This window comes from Sus scrofa, chromosome 4 (genome assembly GCF_054392235.1).
Source record: "Sus scrofa isolate SSC_HxYL_T2T_F1_AM1 chromosome 4, Sscrofa_HxYL_maternal_Yorkshire_Landrace_v2.0, whole genome shotgun sequence".
In the NCBI taxonomy this organism is placed as follows: domain Eukaryota; kingdom Metazoa; phylum Chordata; class Mammalia; order Artiodactyla; family Suidae; genus Sus; species Sus scrofa.
In genome coordinates, this window is record NC_139386.1 from 115,636,244 (window position 1) to 115,653,124 (window position 16,881).

The 16,881-nt window shown below is 53.5% G+C and overlaps 2 protein-coding genes across 3 annotated transcripts; both read right to left on the reverse strand.

The window, feature by feature from the left end:
* Positions 1 to 2,826: 2,826 nt before the first annotated feature.
* Positions 2,827 to 8,637, reverse strand: LOC110260349 (glutathione S-transferase Mu 4-like). Of its 2 annotated transcripts, XM_085023711.1 has the most exons (9): positions 8,538 to 8,637; positions 8,227 to 8,302; positions 7,779 to 7,843; positions 7,400 to 7,481; positions 7,200 to 7,300; positions 6,324 to 6,419; positions 6,128 to 6,238; positions 4,009 to 4,109; positions 2,827 to 3,912 (listed from the first exon to the last, which is right to left on the reverse strand). In XM_085023711.1, exons 1-9 carry the CDS (start codon positions 8,571 to 8,573, stop codon positions 3,879 to 3,881), a joined length of 702 nt encoding a protein of 233 aa, XP_084879837.1. In that variant the 5' UTR covers positions 8,574 to 8,637; the 3' UTR covers positions 2,827 to 3,878. The 2 variants fall into 2 exon arrangements, with proteins under 2 accessions (XP_084879837.1, XP_084879838.1); XM_085023712.1 differs by lacking the exon at positions 4,009 to 4,109 and having other exon boundaries at positions 2,827 to 3,360.
* Positions 8,638 to 14,249: 5,612 nt separating this feature from the next.
* On the reverse strand, positions 14,250 to 15,956 carry LOC146404206 (glutathione S-transferase Mu 4-like). Its single transcript, XM_085023723.1, has 4 exons — positions 15,845 to 15,956; positions 15,290 to 15,334; positions 14,804 to 14,868; positions 14,250 to 14,506 (listed from the first exon to the last, which is right to left on the reverse strand). Exons 1-4 carry the CDS (start codon positions 15,885 to 15,887, stop codon positions 14,384 to 14,386), a joined length of 276 nt encoding a protein of 91 aa, XP_084879849.1. The 5' UTR covers positions 15,888 to 15,956; the 3' UTR covers positions 14,250 to 14,383.
* Between the last annotated feature and the right edge of the window lie 925 nt (positions 15,957 to 16,881).

Below are 16,881 nucleotides of genomic sequence, written 5' to 3' on the forward strand. Positions count from 1 at the left end.
TACACGGGCTTCACCCCATACCTCCTTATGGTTTCCATAGCTCATGAAGGAGTTTTCATGCTGAGTGTCATACATCTTCAGCTTGAGACAGAAACATAACTGGGTTCCATGGAGAAAATGACTTTTCTGACTAACATTAAAGAGAATACCAACATTGAAAATAGGTAGAACAGATACTGTAGTGTCAGGATTCCTGCATCCCCTTGTTCCTTTTTTGGAAAAAACGGTGACTGAAATCCTGCCATAGAGCAGGCACTGTGGGTAAGACCATCCTGCGTAATAAAGCCTGGAAGTCAGCTGGGAAAGTCAAGGAGAGACAAATCACACTGGATCTACAGGAAAAGACTGGAACACATCCGGTAACTATCTAGAGTCTGTGGGCAGGTGGATGGCCGATATGTACAGATTTTTAAGTGAAATGTTAAGGGAGAAAAGAGCAGAACCTGAGAGTGCATGCACACACCCATTACATCTGCGCACAAGTGGGCATGAATGAAGATCAAACGAATATTTGAAGTGACCCCCCCACCCAGAGCAAGTATAATTGGCTTAAGAGCTCTACCTTGAGCACCCACAGTCTCCCAGGGGCTGTTCTAGGTGTATGCTGTTCTGCTGCCAACACCGGGCACAAGAGAGACACCAGGAACAAGAGAAACAAAAATTGCTGCCCTCCTGGTATTTATGTCCTATGGGAGAACAGATGAAATACACAAGCAACGGAACAAGACAATGCCTGTGTATATCACATGCTGGAACGGGCACCGTCTTAGCTGTAGGACTCTAGGGGGTCAGGTATGTGTACTTTCATGCAATCACCACCCAGACCAAGATAGGGAACTGTCAGGAATTCCCACCGTGGCAGAGCAGAAAAGAACCCAACTAGTATCCATGAGGATGTGGGTTCGATCCCTGGCCTCGCTCAGTGGGTTAAGGATCCCGTGTTGCCATGAGCTGTGCTGTAGGTTGCAGACACGGCTCAGATCTGGCGTTGCTGTGGCTGTGGTGTAGGCCGGCCGCTGCAGCTCCAAATTGACCCCTAACCTGGGAATCTCCATATGCCACAGGGGCAGCCCTTTAAAAAAAAAGCAAGATAGAGAACTTTCCAGCACTGCTCCATCACTGGTCAGCTGACCTCTGACCTCTGTCGCCTTGGAGTCATCTTGCCTCTTGGTCATGTAAAGGGAATGAGGTAGTCAGTACTCTTTTGTGACTACACCCTTCTGTGCATTTGTGTCTGTGGGAATCACTGTAGCTGTTGCTGTGTGTTGCAGTAGCCCTTCCATTGTCATTGTAGGGTGTGTATTGTATAGCCTTCCGTCATGTGACTAAGGGGTTTGTAAGAACATATCACTGTTCATGGGTCCATTGTCACTCGCACTGAATCACATTTGAAACGTTGCTAGTTTGCGGCTTCTTAGAATAAAGCTTCTTTGAATATGACTGTCCCTGTCTTTTGGAATGCATGAGCATGAGCACACAGCCCTGTTGGTATCTGACAAGGCAGGGGTTCCAGGGGCAGAAGGCCTTACACACTACTGGTTTCCCAAAGGAGGTGTCCCACCAGCGGTGAATGATGGTTTAAGGTACTCCTCGTAGTCAAGACCTGTTGTTGGTCTTTTACATTTGAGCCTATGTGGGGATATCCTTGGATTAACGTTGCTCGTAACTTCTCCAAATCCGGTGATGTCAGGCACGCTTCCCTATGCTTCTTGACTTTTGGGAAAGGCCGTTCCAGACTTGGGCCTTTTGATCATTGGGTGATAGGCTTGGCTATGCATTTTTGGAGATGTGTCCTTGGTAATTTGCAATAGATTTTCCCGGCTGAGCCTTGTCTACATGCTGGACCCCCAAGCCAGCAACTCGATAGAGTAGCACACTTTGGGAACACCTGAGCTCCTAGAAACTTCCTCTTAAGCAGACCGCTGGCCCACGTGCTTGGAAATTGCTTCCAGAGGATGCAGTGCAGAGGACGCATGGTGACTGGTTGATCAGAGACAGGAAACATATACCTAGGATGTTCACGGAAGGGTGTGAAGTAGGAACCAACAGTCCCCAGATCTGTACATTGACTTAAGACTTGGATACCCCGCAATGGCAAAAGGAAGCAAAAAATATATATATATATAAGTATCTTCAGTTAAAGAAGAAAAAAAAAAAGGCCATCTACCAGAGAGTCACGGAAGACGGGCCTCACCCTTCTCGGAACACCGCTGAATGCTAGAAGCTCTGACTCCCTCAGAGGTCTGGGAGCTTCATCCTAGAATGTATGCGCAGCCAAAATCCTAGTTCAGTGTCCACGAGCACGACATTTTCACATATGCAAGGACTAACGCCACTTACTCGTGAGGAGCTCAGAAAATGCGGGCAGACAAGAAGGTCCCGAGTGGCAGCTGTGCAACAGCCGGGACAGGGCGCTTTGGGGGCGTCTGAGGAAAGAGTGCAGACGGGATCCCAGACATTACAGAGGTGCTAAAGCCAGACGGCTGGAAGGACAAAGACTCCTGTCCCTGCCACAGGGGATTCCCAGCACTTCTGGCCTCACCCACAAAGACACACGGCGCTACAGAACCATGAGCTCTTCACAACCCAGGACGAAGGAAGGAGAAACGGTGGCTGCGGAAGAGGCCGCCCTTCTACAGAGCGTGCCCGGAGGATTCCTGCTCGAGGCGTCCCCAACAGGAACAAGAAATCTCAACACCCCTCAAGCCCAGACAGCATCGCCAGGCACCCGCCTCGGACAGTGTCCCCACTCAGGCCCCAGGAAGCAGCAGGGCTGCTTGGAGAGCTCAGGGGGGCCCAAAGGGAAAAAAGATACCACACAGCAGGTGTGAGTGAGGCTTTACTGCTGATCAGGCAGGGCTGGGTGGGGACCACGCTGGGGGAGCAGGGCCTACACGCCGGGTCAGGGCTGGTCTTCAGGGCAGGGCTGGGCAGCTCAGGACTGAGCCCCACAGGCAAGGGCCAGGCTCCACACGTCAGGCCTGAGCTCTCCAGGTCAGGCTGCTCACAGCAGGAGCAAGCACAGAAAGGAAGGCGGGTCTGGTTGGCCTCAGAGCAGAAAGGATACCTTCAGCCGCTGACTTCACGGCAGAAGGGCAGGAGGCTGCAGAGCGCTCAAGATCCTGGTGAATGCAGCCTGGGAAAGGCTTAGGGGCCACGTGAGGCCCGATGGGAACAAGGAGGACAAGCAAGACGTCTGGTCGTGGGCTGCAGGGAGGGCCAGCTGTCCTCCAGGGCCTGGTCCTCACTCCATCTCCTGCTTCCAGGGCACTACTTGTTGCCCCACATGGCCATCTTTGTATACACGGGGTGTGGCAGGAAGCGGCTGGACCTCATGTAGGCTGAGATCCTCTCCAGGCCCTGAGGGTGGGAAGAGAAGCTCAGACATCAGGGTCAGCGGCCCCTGGGACTCAAGAGGCTCCACTCCAGACAGACACCGAGTTCGAGAACCTGGGCGTGCCCTTCCTCGTGGGGTCAAGGGGTCCACAAAAGACAGTCTTCCTGGGGTTCCTAGTTCTGGTCCATTTCCTCTTCAATGCCCTGTAACTCATGTGGTAACACTTCCCACCCAGGGACACGTTCCACTGTGCTGGGTGCTGTATATCCTCCAGAGGTGATGACGGCAGGCATAGCTCATTCTAGCCCACGTCCAATTACTGTGCTTCACAGATGGTGTGTCTTTTCCAAATGGAAGCTTTTGGAGTTCCCGTCGTGGCTCTGTGGTAATGAACCTGACAAGTATCCATGAGGATGCAGGTTCGAACCCTGGCCTGGCTCAGTGTGTTAAGCATCCAGCACTGCTGTGAGCTGTGGTGCCACTTGTACCCACATTGCTGTGGCTGTAGTGTAGGTGGAAGGCTGCAGCTCCGATTCAACCCCTAGCCTGGGAACCTCCATAGGCTGGGTTGTGGCCTTAAAAAGACAAAAAAAAAAAAAAAAATTAAGCTTGATATCAACCCTGCCTTAAGCAAGTTAATCAATCCCATTTTTTCAACAGCATTTACTCACTTCCTGCCTGTGTCACATGGGATGATTTTCTCAAAAACTCCCCCTTTTTCGTTGTGATTATGTTTGCTCTGGTGATTTGAATTCAGCCGTCTTTGATGTTGCTACGGCAAAAGATTACACTCAGTGAAGGCTCAGATGATGGTCAGCATTTTTCAGCAATAAACTATCCTTCAAGTAAGGGAGTACACACTTTGTTTAGACCTAATGCCATTGCACATCCTATCGATGGCGGTTCAGTGTAAACACAACTTTGCTGTGCCCTGAGAAACAAAAAAAGTCATGCGACTTGCTTCACTGCAACAGTCACCGTGTCGTGGGTGTCCACAGCCAAACAGAACTACCGCAGTCTACCCAAGATACGCCTGGGGGTTGAGAAGGTCCACACAACTAACCTGAGTTCGTCTCCTGCATCAGGAGGGAACACCAGGTACCCAGAGAGTAAGCACCTTCCTCGTGTTCAGGCATCTAATCAGTTATACCCCGGAATGCAGCCCGGCTCTCTCTCCAATCCTGTGCTCTTGGCCGGGCACTACCCACAAGAGGACCTGTCGTCTGCCTCACTGCTCGCAAACTTGCTCCATTGTCAGAGGGAAGCTTCTAGACCAGAGGGATGCCTAGACCAACAAAGACCCACACAAAGTGCCAGAGCAGCTTGCAGCACAGAACAGGTCGCATCCAATGACTCAGCAAAACCTGGATGAAAGGTGAGAGGAGGATAAGGAGCGGCCAGGTCAGGCCAGGCCAGGCCGACTCTAATCAGTCCACTTCAAGGACAGAGTCCAACTGCCCCGCCTGGCACCTGAGCCCCGTCTCAATGGACCCCAACCTACTTCATCTGCCACTGCAGCCACCCAGGCAGTAAGACACGCAGGGGTGTCTGTGCACTGTCTTCCCAAGATGAAGAGTGCCCGGGAAGCTGCAGGGGTGCAAAGATCCTGGGGCTGCCTCTACGCACAGCCCAGGCCCCAACAGGCCACACGGCAGCTCCCTTGCCTGCCAGGCAATCATCTCGGCCCTTACAAAATGCTCAGGCCACAAGCCTGGAGCAGAGCCAGAAGGAGCCAGAAAACAGATTCAGGATGGGCATGGCAAACACACTGCAGGCTGCAAAACCTACTGCACCAATGCCTCAAGTGCCCAAATCTGTCAAAAAGCAAACTTTGCTACTCGGCCCCTGGCGGACTGAGGGTGACGGGTGATGAGCTGGGAGGTGAGGGCAGCCTGGGCTCCCCCGGCACCAAGGTGGCTGCACGCGCCACACACCTCGGGGGTCCTGTGTTTCTCCAGCTGCCCTGAGCCCCAGAGGGAGGGCACCAGAGCTGTGGGACGGCTGCATCCCCCCTGGGCCTGACACAGTGCCTCCTACAGAGGACAGGGTCAGATCAGTGAATGTGGCGACGGTCCCACCTCTGAGATGAATCTTGGTTTAGTGGAAGGCAGAAGGAAAGGGAGACGGGCAGGGAAGGAAAGGGCCCACAAGAAGAGACACAAGGCCCGCGACAGGACAAACTCCTACGTGGGCATGTGCTCAAAACACAGCACTGCTGCGTCCTGGGAATCTCAGTACAAGCCCGGGGGCGGGGGGGGGCGGGGGGGGTCTGATGGTTACAAAGCTGTGTGGGAATCAGGAACAATATTGTTCGTGGCTTCGATATTTAATACCAATCCTTCTGTGTCTCAGGTCTACTAATGCCAATGCCATACCAACTCTTGAAGGCTCTGCTTCATCCACACTGTCCAGAGCTGTAGTCCAGACAAGACAAGACCTGAGTGGTTCGTGTCAGCACAGGAGAGAGAGAGCCACTGACAGCTGTGCTTAGATGCCAGATGCTCTCTCTGCCTGGGAGCCCAGAGAGCCTGTCCTGGCTCTTGACGTTCGGCAATTACTGATCCTTTCAGCTGAACCCCTGATCTCTGATATGGGGGAGATCATTCTGCGACCCTGGAGGAATGCCGTTCACATCAAATTTGAGATATGGAAAAACCCAGAGCATAGATTCTGATGTGGCAGTCTGCAATGAACGCGAGCGAGTCTTCATTTTCCCTCCACAACGAGGCGAGCATCAGGGAGAAGAGGGAAAACAAAAGAGATAAGTAGTGGGGGCATCAGGAGACTCACCTCAAAGCGGCTGAGGAAGGCTTTCAGGTTTGGGAATTCATCCAGGCACTTGGGATCAAATATGCGGTACAGGTCAAGGACATTGTAAGCCAGGAAATCCACATAGGTGAGCTGCAGAAAGGCAAAGCGTGCATGGGCACCAAACGCCGAACCCGCAAAAAATGACAACCCCGGGTCCCCAAAGCCATCCCCTTACCTTGTCCCCTGCAAACCAAGGCCTCTTCCCCAGAAACTCGGAGAAGGGCTTCATCTTTTCAGGGATCTCCTTCAAGTACCCAGGCTTCAGTTTCTCCTGAGGCACAAAACAGCTGTCACCACCCTCACACACAGACTCCCTGGCACACAGCAGGCCTCCCAGGGCTGGCCGGATCCCAGCTGCCAGGGAGCAGCCACGTCCCCCGACGGCACCTGTTTCGGTGCCCAGGCTATGCTTTAACCCACTGTGGTCATTAGAGTCCTACTGGGTCCCACCTCCACCTGTGAGAGGGGAACGGAAGGCAAGGGCAAAGCCACCCTGTCCCTGAACCTGTCACCACTCAGCTCCAAACACCTGCCATGGGTCAGACCAGCAGTGCTGTGAGACCTGGCAGAGCTCAGGCCTCAGCCCTCAGGCACATCAACACTCAGATGATTCGGGAAGGAAGGGCCTCTACGAAGCACTGCAAAGAGGGGGTAGAAATGGCGTGGTTGCCTGAGCAGTTTCTGCTCAGTTGCGGAGAATCTGAGAGGCTGAAAGGAAGGAGGGAGAGGAACCAAGCTGGACCCTGTGCTGCCTACTGGGCACATGGGCTGATGCCCGAGATGCCCAGGAGGAGGCACTGGGCTGACGCGGTAAACACCCTGTCCAGGAACAGAATTTCCACCTGGGGAGTCTGGACTCTTTGCTGGGATCGGTGGGATCTTGGATCTCCATTTCATGCACAGGGGGTTCTGAAGTCACTATGGAACCTTGTAAGGACTAACTTGATAGATCAGCAGCTCCAAGAAGTTCAAATTACAAAAGGACCTGAGACAAAAGAATTCCTTGATCTCCTTTCAAACCCTGTCCAGCCCTGCCCAGGGAGGGACTCACAAAGTCAGGGCTGTAGCAAAGACTGGCCAAGGCTTCAGATGTGTCGTTGGCCTGGTTCTCCAAAACATCCACTCGAATCTTCTCCTCCTCTGTCTCCCCACCTGCAGCCACACCCCAGAGACACACCCTCAGTAGCTCACTCTGGCCAAGGCCAGGGCAATGCCACCTGGACCCTGCCCCCATCCCCCAGCCCCACTCACACATGTTGTGCTTGCGAGCAATGTAGCGCAGGATGGCGTTGCTCTGGGTCAGCTTGTGAGCCCCGTCAATTAAGTAGGGCAGCTGCAAGAACAACAGGCACAGGTTGCTCGGACCAACTGCCTCCCCTGCACCCTCCCTTCAGCAAGGGCACAGGTGACACCTGGCACTCACACAGCCTGGCCCATGGGAGCCACTCCACTATCTACCGAAACACGAAGGGAGGAGCTGGGACCAGGGCATCATGGAAAGACGGCGAAGAGCACCAGGAGCTGAGACCGTGAGCACAAGGCACCAGACCCTGAGACCGCTAAGCTGGCAAAGGAGCTGGAGAGAGACACCGTCCACTCTCCCCCACGGCAACCCAGCCCCCACACCTACATTGGGGAAGTCCAGGCCCAGCTTGAATTTGTCACTCAGCCACTGGCTTCTGTCATAGTCGGGAGCTGTGGGAAAGGAGATGCAGTGAAACAACCCTCCCCACACACCAGCCCTCCTTCATGGGGACCTGCCACCGAGTCAGAGGCAAACCTCCTGGAACAGGTGGATCTGGCATCTGAACCACTAAGACTCCCATGGCAGCTCTGGGGGAAAGGCTTACTAAGCACCTGGGCAACCTCTTAGGGGAACCCATGCCCAGGGCTGGTACAGGCACCCAGCCATGGACTCTCACGTCCTGCCTTGGTGGCCAGCTGCACCCCCAAAGGGTTTGGGAAAGGGCAGATTCCTGTGGTAGCCGGTGGAGCCTGACAGAGGTGGGCCACAGGGGTCAGGACATGGCATGCCTGGCCCGAATCAGCAGGACCTGAACAGAACAGGATGCCATTACCGTCCCCCATCGTGTACTTCTTCTCCTCGTAGCTGGAGTCTGTGTACTCCAGGAGCAGGCGGATGGCGTGGGCCAGCTGGGAGAGATTGTCGTGCCAGAGGTCAGAGGCGAGGCTCCCCAAAGCTTCTCTTTCCCTGTTCCCCGTCTCCTCGCACACCCCAACACTCCCACCCTCACCCCCCTGCTCCGCAGGCCCTGGAGAAGGGTCGTGGCTGCAGCACGCCCTGGGAATCACTTTCAGTTCCCAGCTACACAGCCTTTGCTCGCCGCTCCGCCTCCATCCCACCCTCCCTGCCAGACCCCTCGCTCACCCCACGGATGTCCCAGTAACCCAGGATCAGAGTCATGGTGTTGGTTTCTGAGCCTTGACCCGACAAGCTTCGCCACAGCTGGGCTGGAAATTTATCCTCTGACCTGGTAGTGAAGGCGGGGCGGGAAGTGCACCGCCCTCTCCTCGGCCCCGCCCCCCAACCCAGCCCCAACGGGGCAGTGCCTTTGCCAACTGCAGCGCCAGGCCAGGTGGAGGGAGATCTGCTTCCTTCTCCCAGCCAAGGGTTCTCTGGAGCCCAGGTCAGCCGCTGAGATGCCCAGGGCTTCCTGGGTTGCTGCCCTCGTCCCGCCCCCAGTCAGACCTCTGCTAAATCGGAGAGGGGCTTTGCTCTCAGGAAAGCAGCTTAAATCACTGGGGCAAGGCTCTTCCCCCTCCTCTTCCCGCTCAGGCACCAGTCAGCTCTGCTCCTGGGCTTCAGAGGTCCCACGGGTTCTGCCAAGCTCTGGCTGCCAAGATAAGACCAAGAGGGGTGCCCCTCAAGCCCAGAGTTTAATTGGTCCCCGTCACGGGAAGACCAGGAGACCCGGCGATCCTAAAGCTCCCCCCACCTGTTTATGATCCCTGACAGCCTCGAGTCTTCCAGAAAACACTATCCCAGAGATGGGAAGAATCATCCAGTTCACGGGGCAGAAAAAGGAAGTGTGGTCTCAGTGCCTTTGTTCCAGGATTGAGGAAGACCCCCGCTCTCCTGCCACGTGCCTAAGAGAGAGAATGATCAAGTATAAATTCACCGCAGAGTTCCTGCTGTGTCCCAGTGGGTAAAGAATCAGGCACTTTTCTCTGCCGTGGGGTCTGAGGTGCCCTCCCTGACCCCTGGTGCAGTGGGTTAAGGATCCCGGTTGCCACGGCTCTGGGGTAGGTCACAGCAGCAGCTGGGACTTCGATCCCCGACCCAGGAACTTCCATATGCCCCAGGTGTGGCCAGAAAAATAAAGGTAAGTGAATCAAGGGATTCATGTCCCAGGTCGTGAATCTAAATGCAGAACCAGGCCCAGCAAAGCACATACCCAGGTGCGGCCTCAGACCTATCCTGACAGCCAGGTAAATGTCCCTCACATTGATACAGTGACAGGAAGGGTGGGGGACACGGAGGGAATGTGACCGAGGCGGGAAGAGCTGACCTCTGAGCAGCCAGGTGCCTCTCCTGCCAAGGAGGCCAGAGTGGGGTGGCAGCCAGGAACCCGGAGGACTGTCCACAGGACCACAGTCAGAGCGGGCCCAGCACAGCCTCAGCTGCCCAGGTCCATGGATTCCAGCCCTGATCCTGGACCCTCCCACCGTGTGGTTTTATGCAGGAGAGGGTGCCCTTTGAAGTCACTCTGTGACCTGTGACTTCCACTCCAACCTCCAAAAAAGCAATATCCTACCTGTCAATGTTTCTCTTTGAAGGGGGAAGACTTTTTTTTTTTTTTTTTTTTTTGCTTTTTAGGGCCGAACCCAGGGCAGATGGAAGTTCCCAGGCTAGGGGTCGAATCCAAGCTACAGCTGCCAGCCTATGCCACAGCTACTTGAAATCCCAGCCACATCTGCAACCTACACCACAGCTCATGGCAACGCCGGATCCTTAACCCACTGATCGAGGCCAGGGATCAAACCTGCATCCTCATGGCTCCTAGTCAGGTTTGTTAACCATTGAGCCATGAAGGGAATGCCCGAAGACTATTTCAAAATTAGGAGAGCAGGAGTTCCCGTTGTGGCTCAGTGGTTAACGAATTCCGACAAAGAACCATGAGGTTGCTGGTTTGATCCCTGGCCTTGCTCTGTGGGTTAAGGGTCTGGCGTTGCGTGAGCTGCGGTGTAGGTTGCAGATGCAGCTTGGATCCCATGTTGCTGTGGCTCTGGCATAGGCTTGGCAGCTACGGCTCCGATTAGACCCCTGGCCTGGGAACCTCCATATGCTGTGGGTGCGGCCCTAGAAAAGAAAAAAAAAAAAAAAATAGGAGAGTAGGACATAGACTGGCCTGTGCTTCCTTTTCTTTATTTAAAGGGTACTACAAGTCAGTGGACATATGAGAACAGATGAGAAGATCGTTTTTTAAAAACTGGGTTTCCAAGTTAAAATGTCACATTGACTAGAAAATTAAGTTAGAATGGGGTAAAACAGAGAGATCGGATTAAGATGGCAGAATAGAAGGAGTGGAGTTCAACTTCTCTCCTAAAAACAACAAAATTTCCAACCAAATGCTGAGCAATCTTCAACCAAATGGACCAGGAACTTTCAAAGAGATATCCTACTCCAGAAGACAAAGGGGAGGCCACGCCAAGAGGTAGGAGGGGCGATTACGTGATATAAGCAACCCCACACCTCCCGGGTGGGAAGCCCCACAGACTGGAAAGTAACTCCTTCACAGAGACTCACCTACAGGAGTGAGAGTTCTGACACAGGTGCGGATCTGGCACTGGGAGAAAGAGCCCCCGGAGCACCTGGCGTTGTAGGCCAGCGGGGCTTGTACACAGGAGCTCCACAGGACTGGGGGAAGCAGAGACCCCATTCTTTTTTTTTTTTTTTTTTGTCTTTTTGTCTTTTGTTGTTGTTGCTATTTCTTGGGCCGATCCCTCGGCATATGGAGGTTCCCAGACTAGGGGTTGAATAGGAGCTGTAGCCACCGGCCTACACCAGAGCCACAGCAACGCGGGATCCGAGCCGGTTCTGCAACCTACACCACAGCTCACGGCAACGCCGGATCCTCAACCCACCGAGCAAGGCCAGGGATAGAACCCGCAACCTCATGGTTCCTACTCGGATTCGTTAACCACTGCGCCACGACGGGAACTCCAAGACCCCATTCTTCAAAGGCACACACAGACTTTCACATGCACTGGGTCCCAGGGCAAAGCAAAGTCTCCGTAGGAATCTGGGTCAAACCTGGCTGCAGCTATGGGAGGACCTCCTGGGAAGACAGGGGTGAATGTGGCTTGTTGTGGGGGAAGGACATTGGAAGCAAAGCCCTTGGGAATAGTCAGCAGCCTGCCTTTCTCTGGAGGTGGCCATTTTGGGAAAACCTGGCCCCACCCATCAGCACTGAGAAGCCCCAGGCCAAACAACAATCCGGGTGGGATCACAGCCCCGCCCCTCAGCAAACAGGCTGCCTGAAGACCCCCCAGGCACCCAGCCACCTCTAATCTCACCCAGAGACAAGCCCAACCCACCAGAGGGATAGGAATCCGCCTCACCTGCCAGTGGGCAGGCACCCTTCCCTCCCACCAGGAAGCCTACAGCAAGCCCCCATACCAACTTCCGCCACAAGGGGGGGCAGCCGCCAGAGTAAGAGAGGCTACAACTCTATTTGTAAAACGGTCCCCACACCAAAAACCTATGAAAATGAAAAGGCAGAGAACTATAACTCAGATGAGGGAGAAAGAAAAAACCCCAGAAAAACAGCTGAGTGATCAGGAGATTCTCAGCCTCCAGGAAAAAGACTTTAGACTGTTGATGCAGAAGATGTTGCAAGACATTGGAGATAAACCGGAGGCAAAGGTGGATAATTTACAGGAAACGCTGAGCAAAGAGATACAAGATAGAAAACTTCAGCAAGAAGAGGTGGAATTACCACCCAGACCAAGACAGAGAACTTTTCCAGCACTGCTCTGTCTCTTCAGTGAGAAGACCTCTCCCACCTCGGATTCAGGTTGCCTGTTGATCATGTAAATGGAATGATGTGGTAGGTACTTTTTGTGTCTACACCCTTTTGTCCACACTGTGAATAGGAAAATCATTGTGTCTGTTGTTGTCTGTCGCAGTAGCCCTTTTACTGTCATTGTAGTGTGTGTATTGTATAGCATTCCATCATGTGAATAATGGATTTATAATAACATCACAGTTTATTGGCCCATTCTCATATTGATAGACATCTGGAAAGTTGCTAGTTCTTGGATTTTTAAAATATATCTGCTTTGGCAGGACAACCGGCAGCCAAGGGAGTGGGACGAACGCATCAGGATCGCTGTGTTGCCAGATGGATCCCCGGGCAGGCATAGAGCCTGGTCCTGTTCCTCCTGGACTCATTTCCTCTACCGTGGCCATGGCTGGGGCCTTCAAAACAAAAAAATGCCTCCTGTGGACCGTGGATCTATGATGGAGGATCCTGGCATATTGACTTTTTTTCCAATGCCAACCAGCACATACATTTTTGCCACAGCGAAAAGGCGCCACAAAAGGGACAGATGAGCGAATATGGTAATGCGGTATGTTTCCCTTGTTTTAAAAAAAGGTAATATTTAAAATCATCATGTTGGGAGTTCCTGCTGTGGCACAACAGGATCCATTGGTGGTGTCGTTGTAGCACCAGGACTCAGGTTCGATTCCCTGCCTGGCACAGTGGGTTGAAAGGATCCAGCATTGCCACAACTGTGACTTGGGATCTGGTCCCTGGCTTGGGAACTCAATAAGCCTCAGCGCGAGGCAGCCAATACACACCCACATACCTACCTAAATATGTATGCAAATAAATAATTTGATTAATTAATTTTAAGAAAGCAACGTCACTGCCAGGACAGGGGGTGGGGGCAGAGTGTGCAGGCAAAATAAAATAATACTCATAAAAGTATTTGAACATGTATGCTTTCAATAAAGGAAAAGAGGGAGTTCCCGTCGTGGCGCAGTGGTTAACGAATCTGACTAGGAACCATGAGGTTGCAGGTTCGATCCCTGGCCTTGCTCAGTGCGTTAAGGAGCCGGCGTTGCCGTGAGCTGTGGTGTAGGTGGCAGATGCGGCTCAGCTCCCGCGTTGCTGTGGCTTGGTGTAAGCCGATTTTCGGGTAAATGTCCTTTGTTGATTAGCAATATTCTGTCTCAGCTCAGCCTTGCCTCAATACTAGACCCACAAAATCAGCAACTATTTATGGTAGCAGTTTGGGAACTCCTAGCTCCTAGAAGCTTCCTCTTAAGCAGACCCTGGCCAGTGTGGTTGGAAGTTAGTTCCAGTGGATGGACTGCAGAGAGATGAATGGCGACCGGTCATGGTGGAGAAAACGGATGCCTAAGATGTTCGTGAAAGGGTGTGATGGAAGACTTGTTGCAATATAGGAAAGGCATTCTAGCTTACCCATGATTTATTTGAGACATGATGCCAACTAGAACAGCCTATTTTGTGGCCTGTCAAACAGGCAGTATATATCGACTTTAACCATCAAAGAAAAGAATGCATTTAAAACTCAGAACGGAGTAACGGTGGTTCAGGCATCCAAAATGAAGCCAAATGCCATTTCAAATGTGGTTTCAGACATGTTCTTGCATCACAGAGAACTTCAATATTCTGAGCTCTATCAGACTCCAGGACAGCACCAGCAATTCTCAAAACAGTAGCTACTAGCCCTGCCGGCTGCAACCTTGTGGTCCCAAGGTCTCCTCTTGAAAGTAGGCAACCCGTTCGGACCTCCAATCAATCCTTGCTTAAGCGCCCACACGTCTTGCCAAATTCAATTCAAATTCTTCACAACTTACATTCTTTTGTGATTTTTTTTTTTTTTTTTTTTTTTTTTTTTTTTTGCCTTCTGTATGTGTATGGCCATGCCTAGCAGAAACCCCTAGGCAGGAAAAGACCAGAAGAAATTCTTGGTACATTTCCTAAGTCAAATAAGCCTAAGAGGAATCCCTAGGCAGAAAAAGACTTGAAGGAGCTTTGGAGTGAACTGATTTGGCTGACTTTTTTTTTTTTTTTTTTTTTTTTTTTTTAGTGTGGCTTAAAATTGGAAAGATGTGTACTTTATAATAAAAAGAAACATAAAGAAAATGAGAAGTTGTGCAATATTTTTTTGTCTTTTTGGCTTTTCTAGGGCTGCTCCCCGTGGCATATGGAGGTTCCCAGGCTAGGGGTCGAATCCAAGCTATAGCTGCCAGCCTATGCCACAGCTACTTGAAATCTCACACATGTTGTGCTTGCGAGCAATGTAGCGCAGGATGGCGTTGCTCTGGGTCAGCTTGTGAGCCCCGTCAATTAAGTAGGGCAGCTGCAAGAACAACAGGCACAGGTTGCTCGGACCAACTGCCTCCCCAGCACCCTCCCTTCAGCAAGGGCACAGGTGACACCTGGCACTCACACAGCCTGGCCCATGGGAGACACTCCACTATCTACCGAAACACGAAGGGAGGAGCTGGGACCAGGGCATCATGGAAAGACAGTGAAGACCACCAGGAACTGAGACCGCGAGCACAAGGCACCAGACCCTGAGACCGCTAAGCTGGCAAAGGAGCTGGAGAGAGACACCGTCCACTCTCCCCCACGGCAACCCAGCCCCCACACCTACATTGGGGAAGTCCAGGCCCAGCTTGAATTTGTCACTCAGCCACTGGCTTCTGTCATAGTCGGGAGCTGTGGGAAAGGAGATGCAGTGAAACAACCCTCCCCACACACCAGCCCTCCTTCATGGGGGACCCTCCATGGGGTCAGAGGCAAGACCTCCTGGAACAGGCGGATCTGGAATCTGAACCACTAAGACTCCCATGGCAGCTTTGGGGGAAAGGACACTTAGAAAGCTCTGGAACCTACACGAGGAAGGCTTACAAACGGAACCCATGCCAATGGGTATAAAGGAGCCCAACAATCGGCTCTCACGTCCTGCCTCACAGGCCACCTGCACCTTCAAATTTGGGCCAAGAGGCCGGGTCCTGCTCCAGCTGGTAGAGGGTGGCACAGGTAAGCAAGAGGGCGGGACAGGGGTTCCTGGTCAACTAATCAGCATGCGTTGGGCAGAAGTCCGAACAGGATGCCATTACAGTCCCGCATCGGGTACCGTTGGAGTCTGTGTAGTCCAGGAGCATTGGATGGCGTGAGCCAGCTGGGAGACAGGGCCATGACAGAGGTCAGAGGCGAGGGTCCTGATGGCAGGAGTTTCACTGCTCCAGGTCACCTCTCCCACACAGACACCCTTCCCCGCGCAAGCCCACGTGACAAGGAAGGACGGAGGGCTGGGGCTTTGGCTTTGGCTCCAGCAAGCTGCGAAGAGAAGCTGCTGGGGAAACCCATCCCCAGCGGCGCAGCATTTGCTCCTCTCCCCCACCCCGCCCGCCTCCACCCTCCGCGCCCTCGTGGACCCCCAGCTGGACCCCCAGCTCCCCGGTGGTGTTGCAAAAACGCGAGATCTTGGGCCCGGCACTCCTTAAGCCTCCCCAAGCGAAGAGGCTTCAGCGAGGCTGGACTGAAAATTTATCCTCCAATCGGCGAGGGCGACCGGGCGCAAGGTCCCCGCCCCTCCTCTCGGCCCCGCCCCCAGCCCCCACCCCGCCCCCCGCCCTCCCGCCCCCCAGGCCCTCCAAACCCCCCCGCCGCCCGGACTCATGCACCGCACTTGCGCGCAGCCCCAGGTTGGCAGAAAGAGGCCATATCCGCATCGCAGCAGCCGCGCTGGAAAGAGGAGCTCTCCGCGCGCAGAGGCTGAGGGCTGCTCGCTTCCCGCCCACACTCGGACCTTGGCTCTGGCGGGGAGTTGGCCCTCCGCGCTCGCTGGGCAAACAAGCCAGAAGCTGAACAAAGGCAGGACTCTTTCTCTTCCCTTCCCTTCCCTTCCCTGAGGGCGTCACTTAGCCTCGCGCCTGGGCTGCAGAGTTCCCTTCAGGCTCTGACTGCCAACTTCAGGCCAAGGAATGGAGACCTTAAATCGGCCCCTGTTTCAGGAGGAGCAGGACCCTCTCCCTGCATTTGGGAATCCGTGACATCCGCGGTCCTCCTGAGCAGACCATCCGTGGGAGGGGAAGAAACGCCCAGGTGAAGAGGCAGGAATAGGAAATGTGGTCTCAGGGTTCTCCTTTCAGAGACTGCAGGGGACCTGAGAGTGACAATGCTCACATGCCAATTACTCAGGTAGGTTTATGGCCTCAGTTGTGAACCCAAATCCCTCACCAGGCCCAGCAAGGGAACAGGGTGCTCAGGTGCAGCCCCAGAGGTGCACTGACAGACAGCTCCATGTCCCTCGCCTGACAGGGACAGTGACCCGGACTGTCCTGGTCACAGAGGGAATGTGCCTGAGCAGGGGGAGAGCTGGCTAGGTACCCCTTCTCCTGCTGGGGAGTGGGCAGGGGCAGAGGGGGTGACAAGCCAGGAGCCTGGAGGGGACCACAGCAGAGTACCCTGCATACCCTTGGCTGCCCAGGTCCGTAGATCCCAGCCACGACCCTGCACCTCTTACACATCTCTCGTTTTGTACAGGAGAGGTGGCTCAGGTGTCCTATGATGATGTCCTGTCATCTGTGACCTGTGGTACACTCTGCACAAGAACAGTGTCCTAGCTGCCAGCATTCCTCTTTGAAGGCTCAAGATTATGTTAGAACCAGGACAACAGGACATAGGTTGGTCTTTGGTTCCTTTTCTCTGTGTAGAATATTTTAC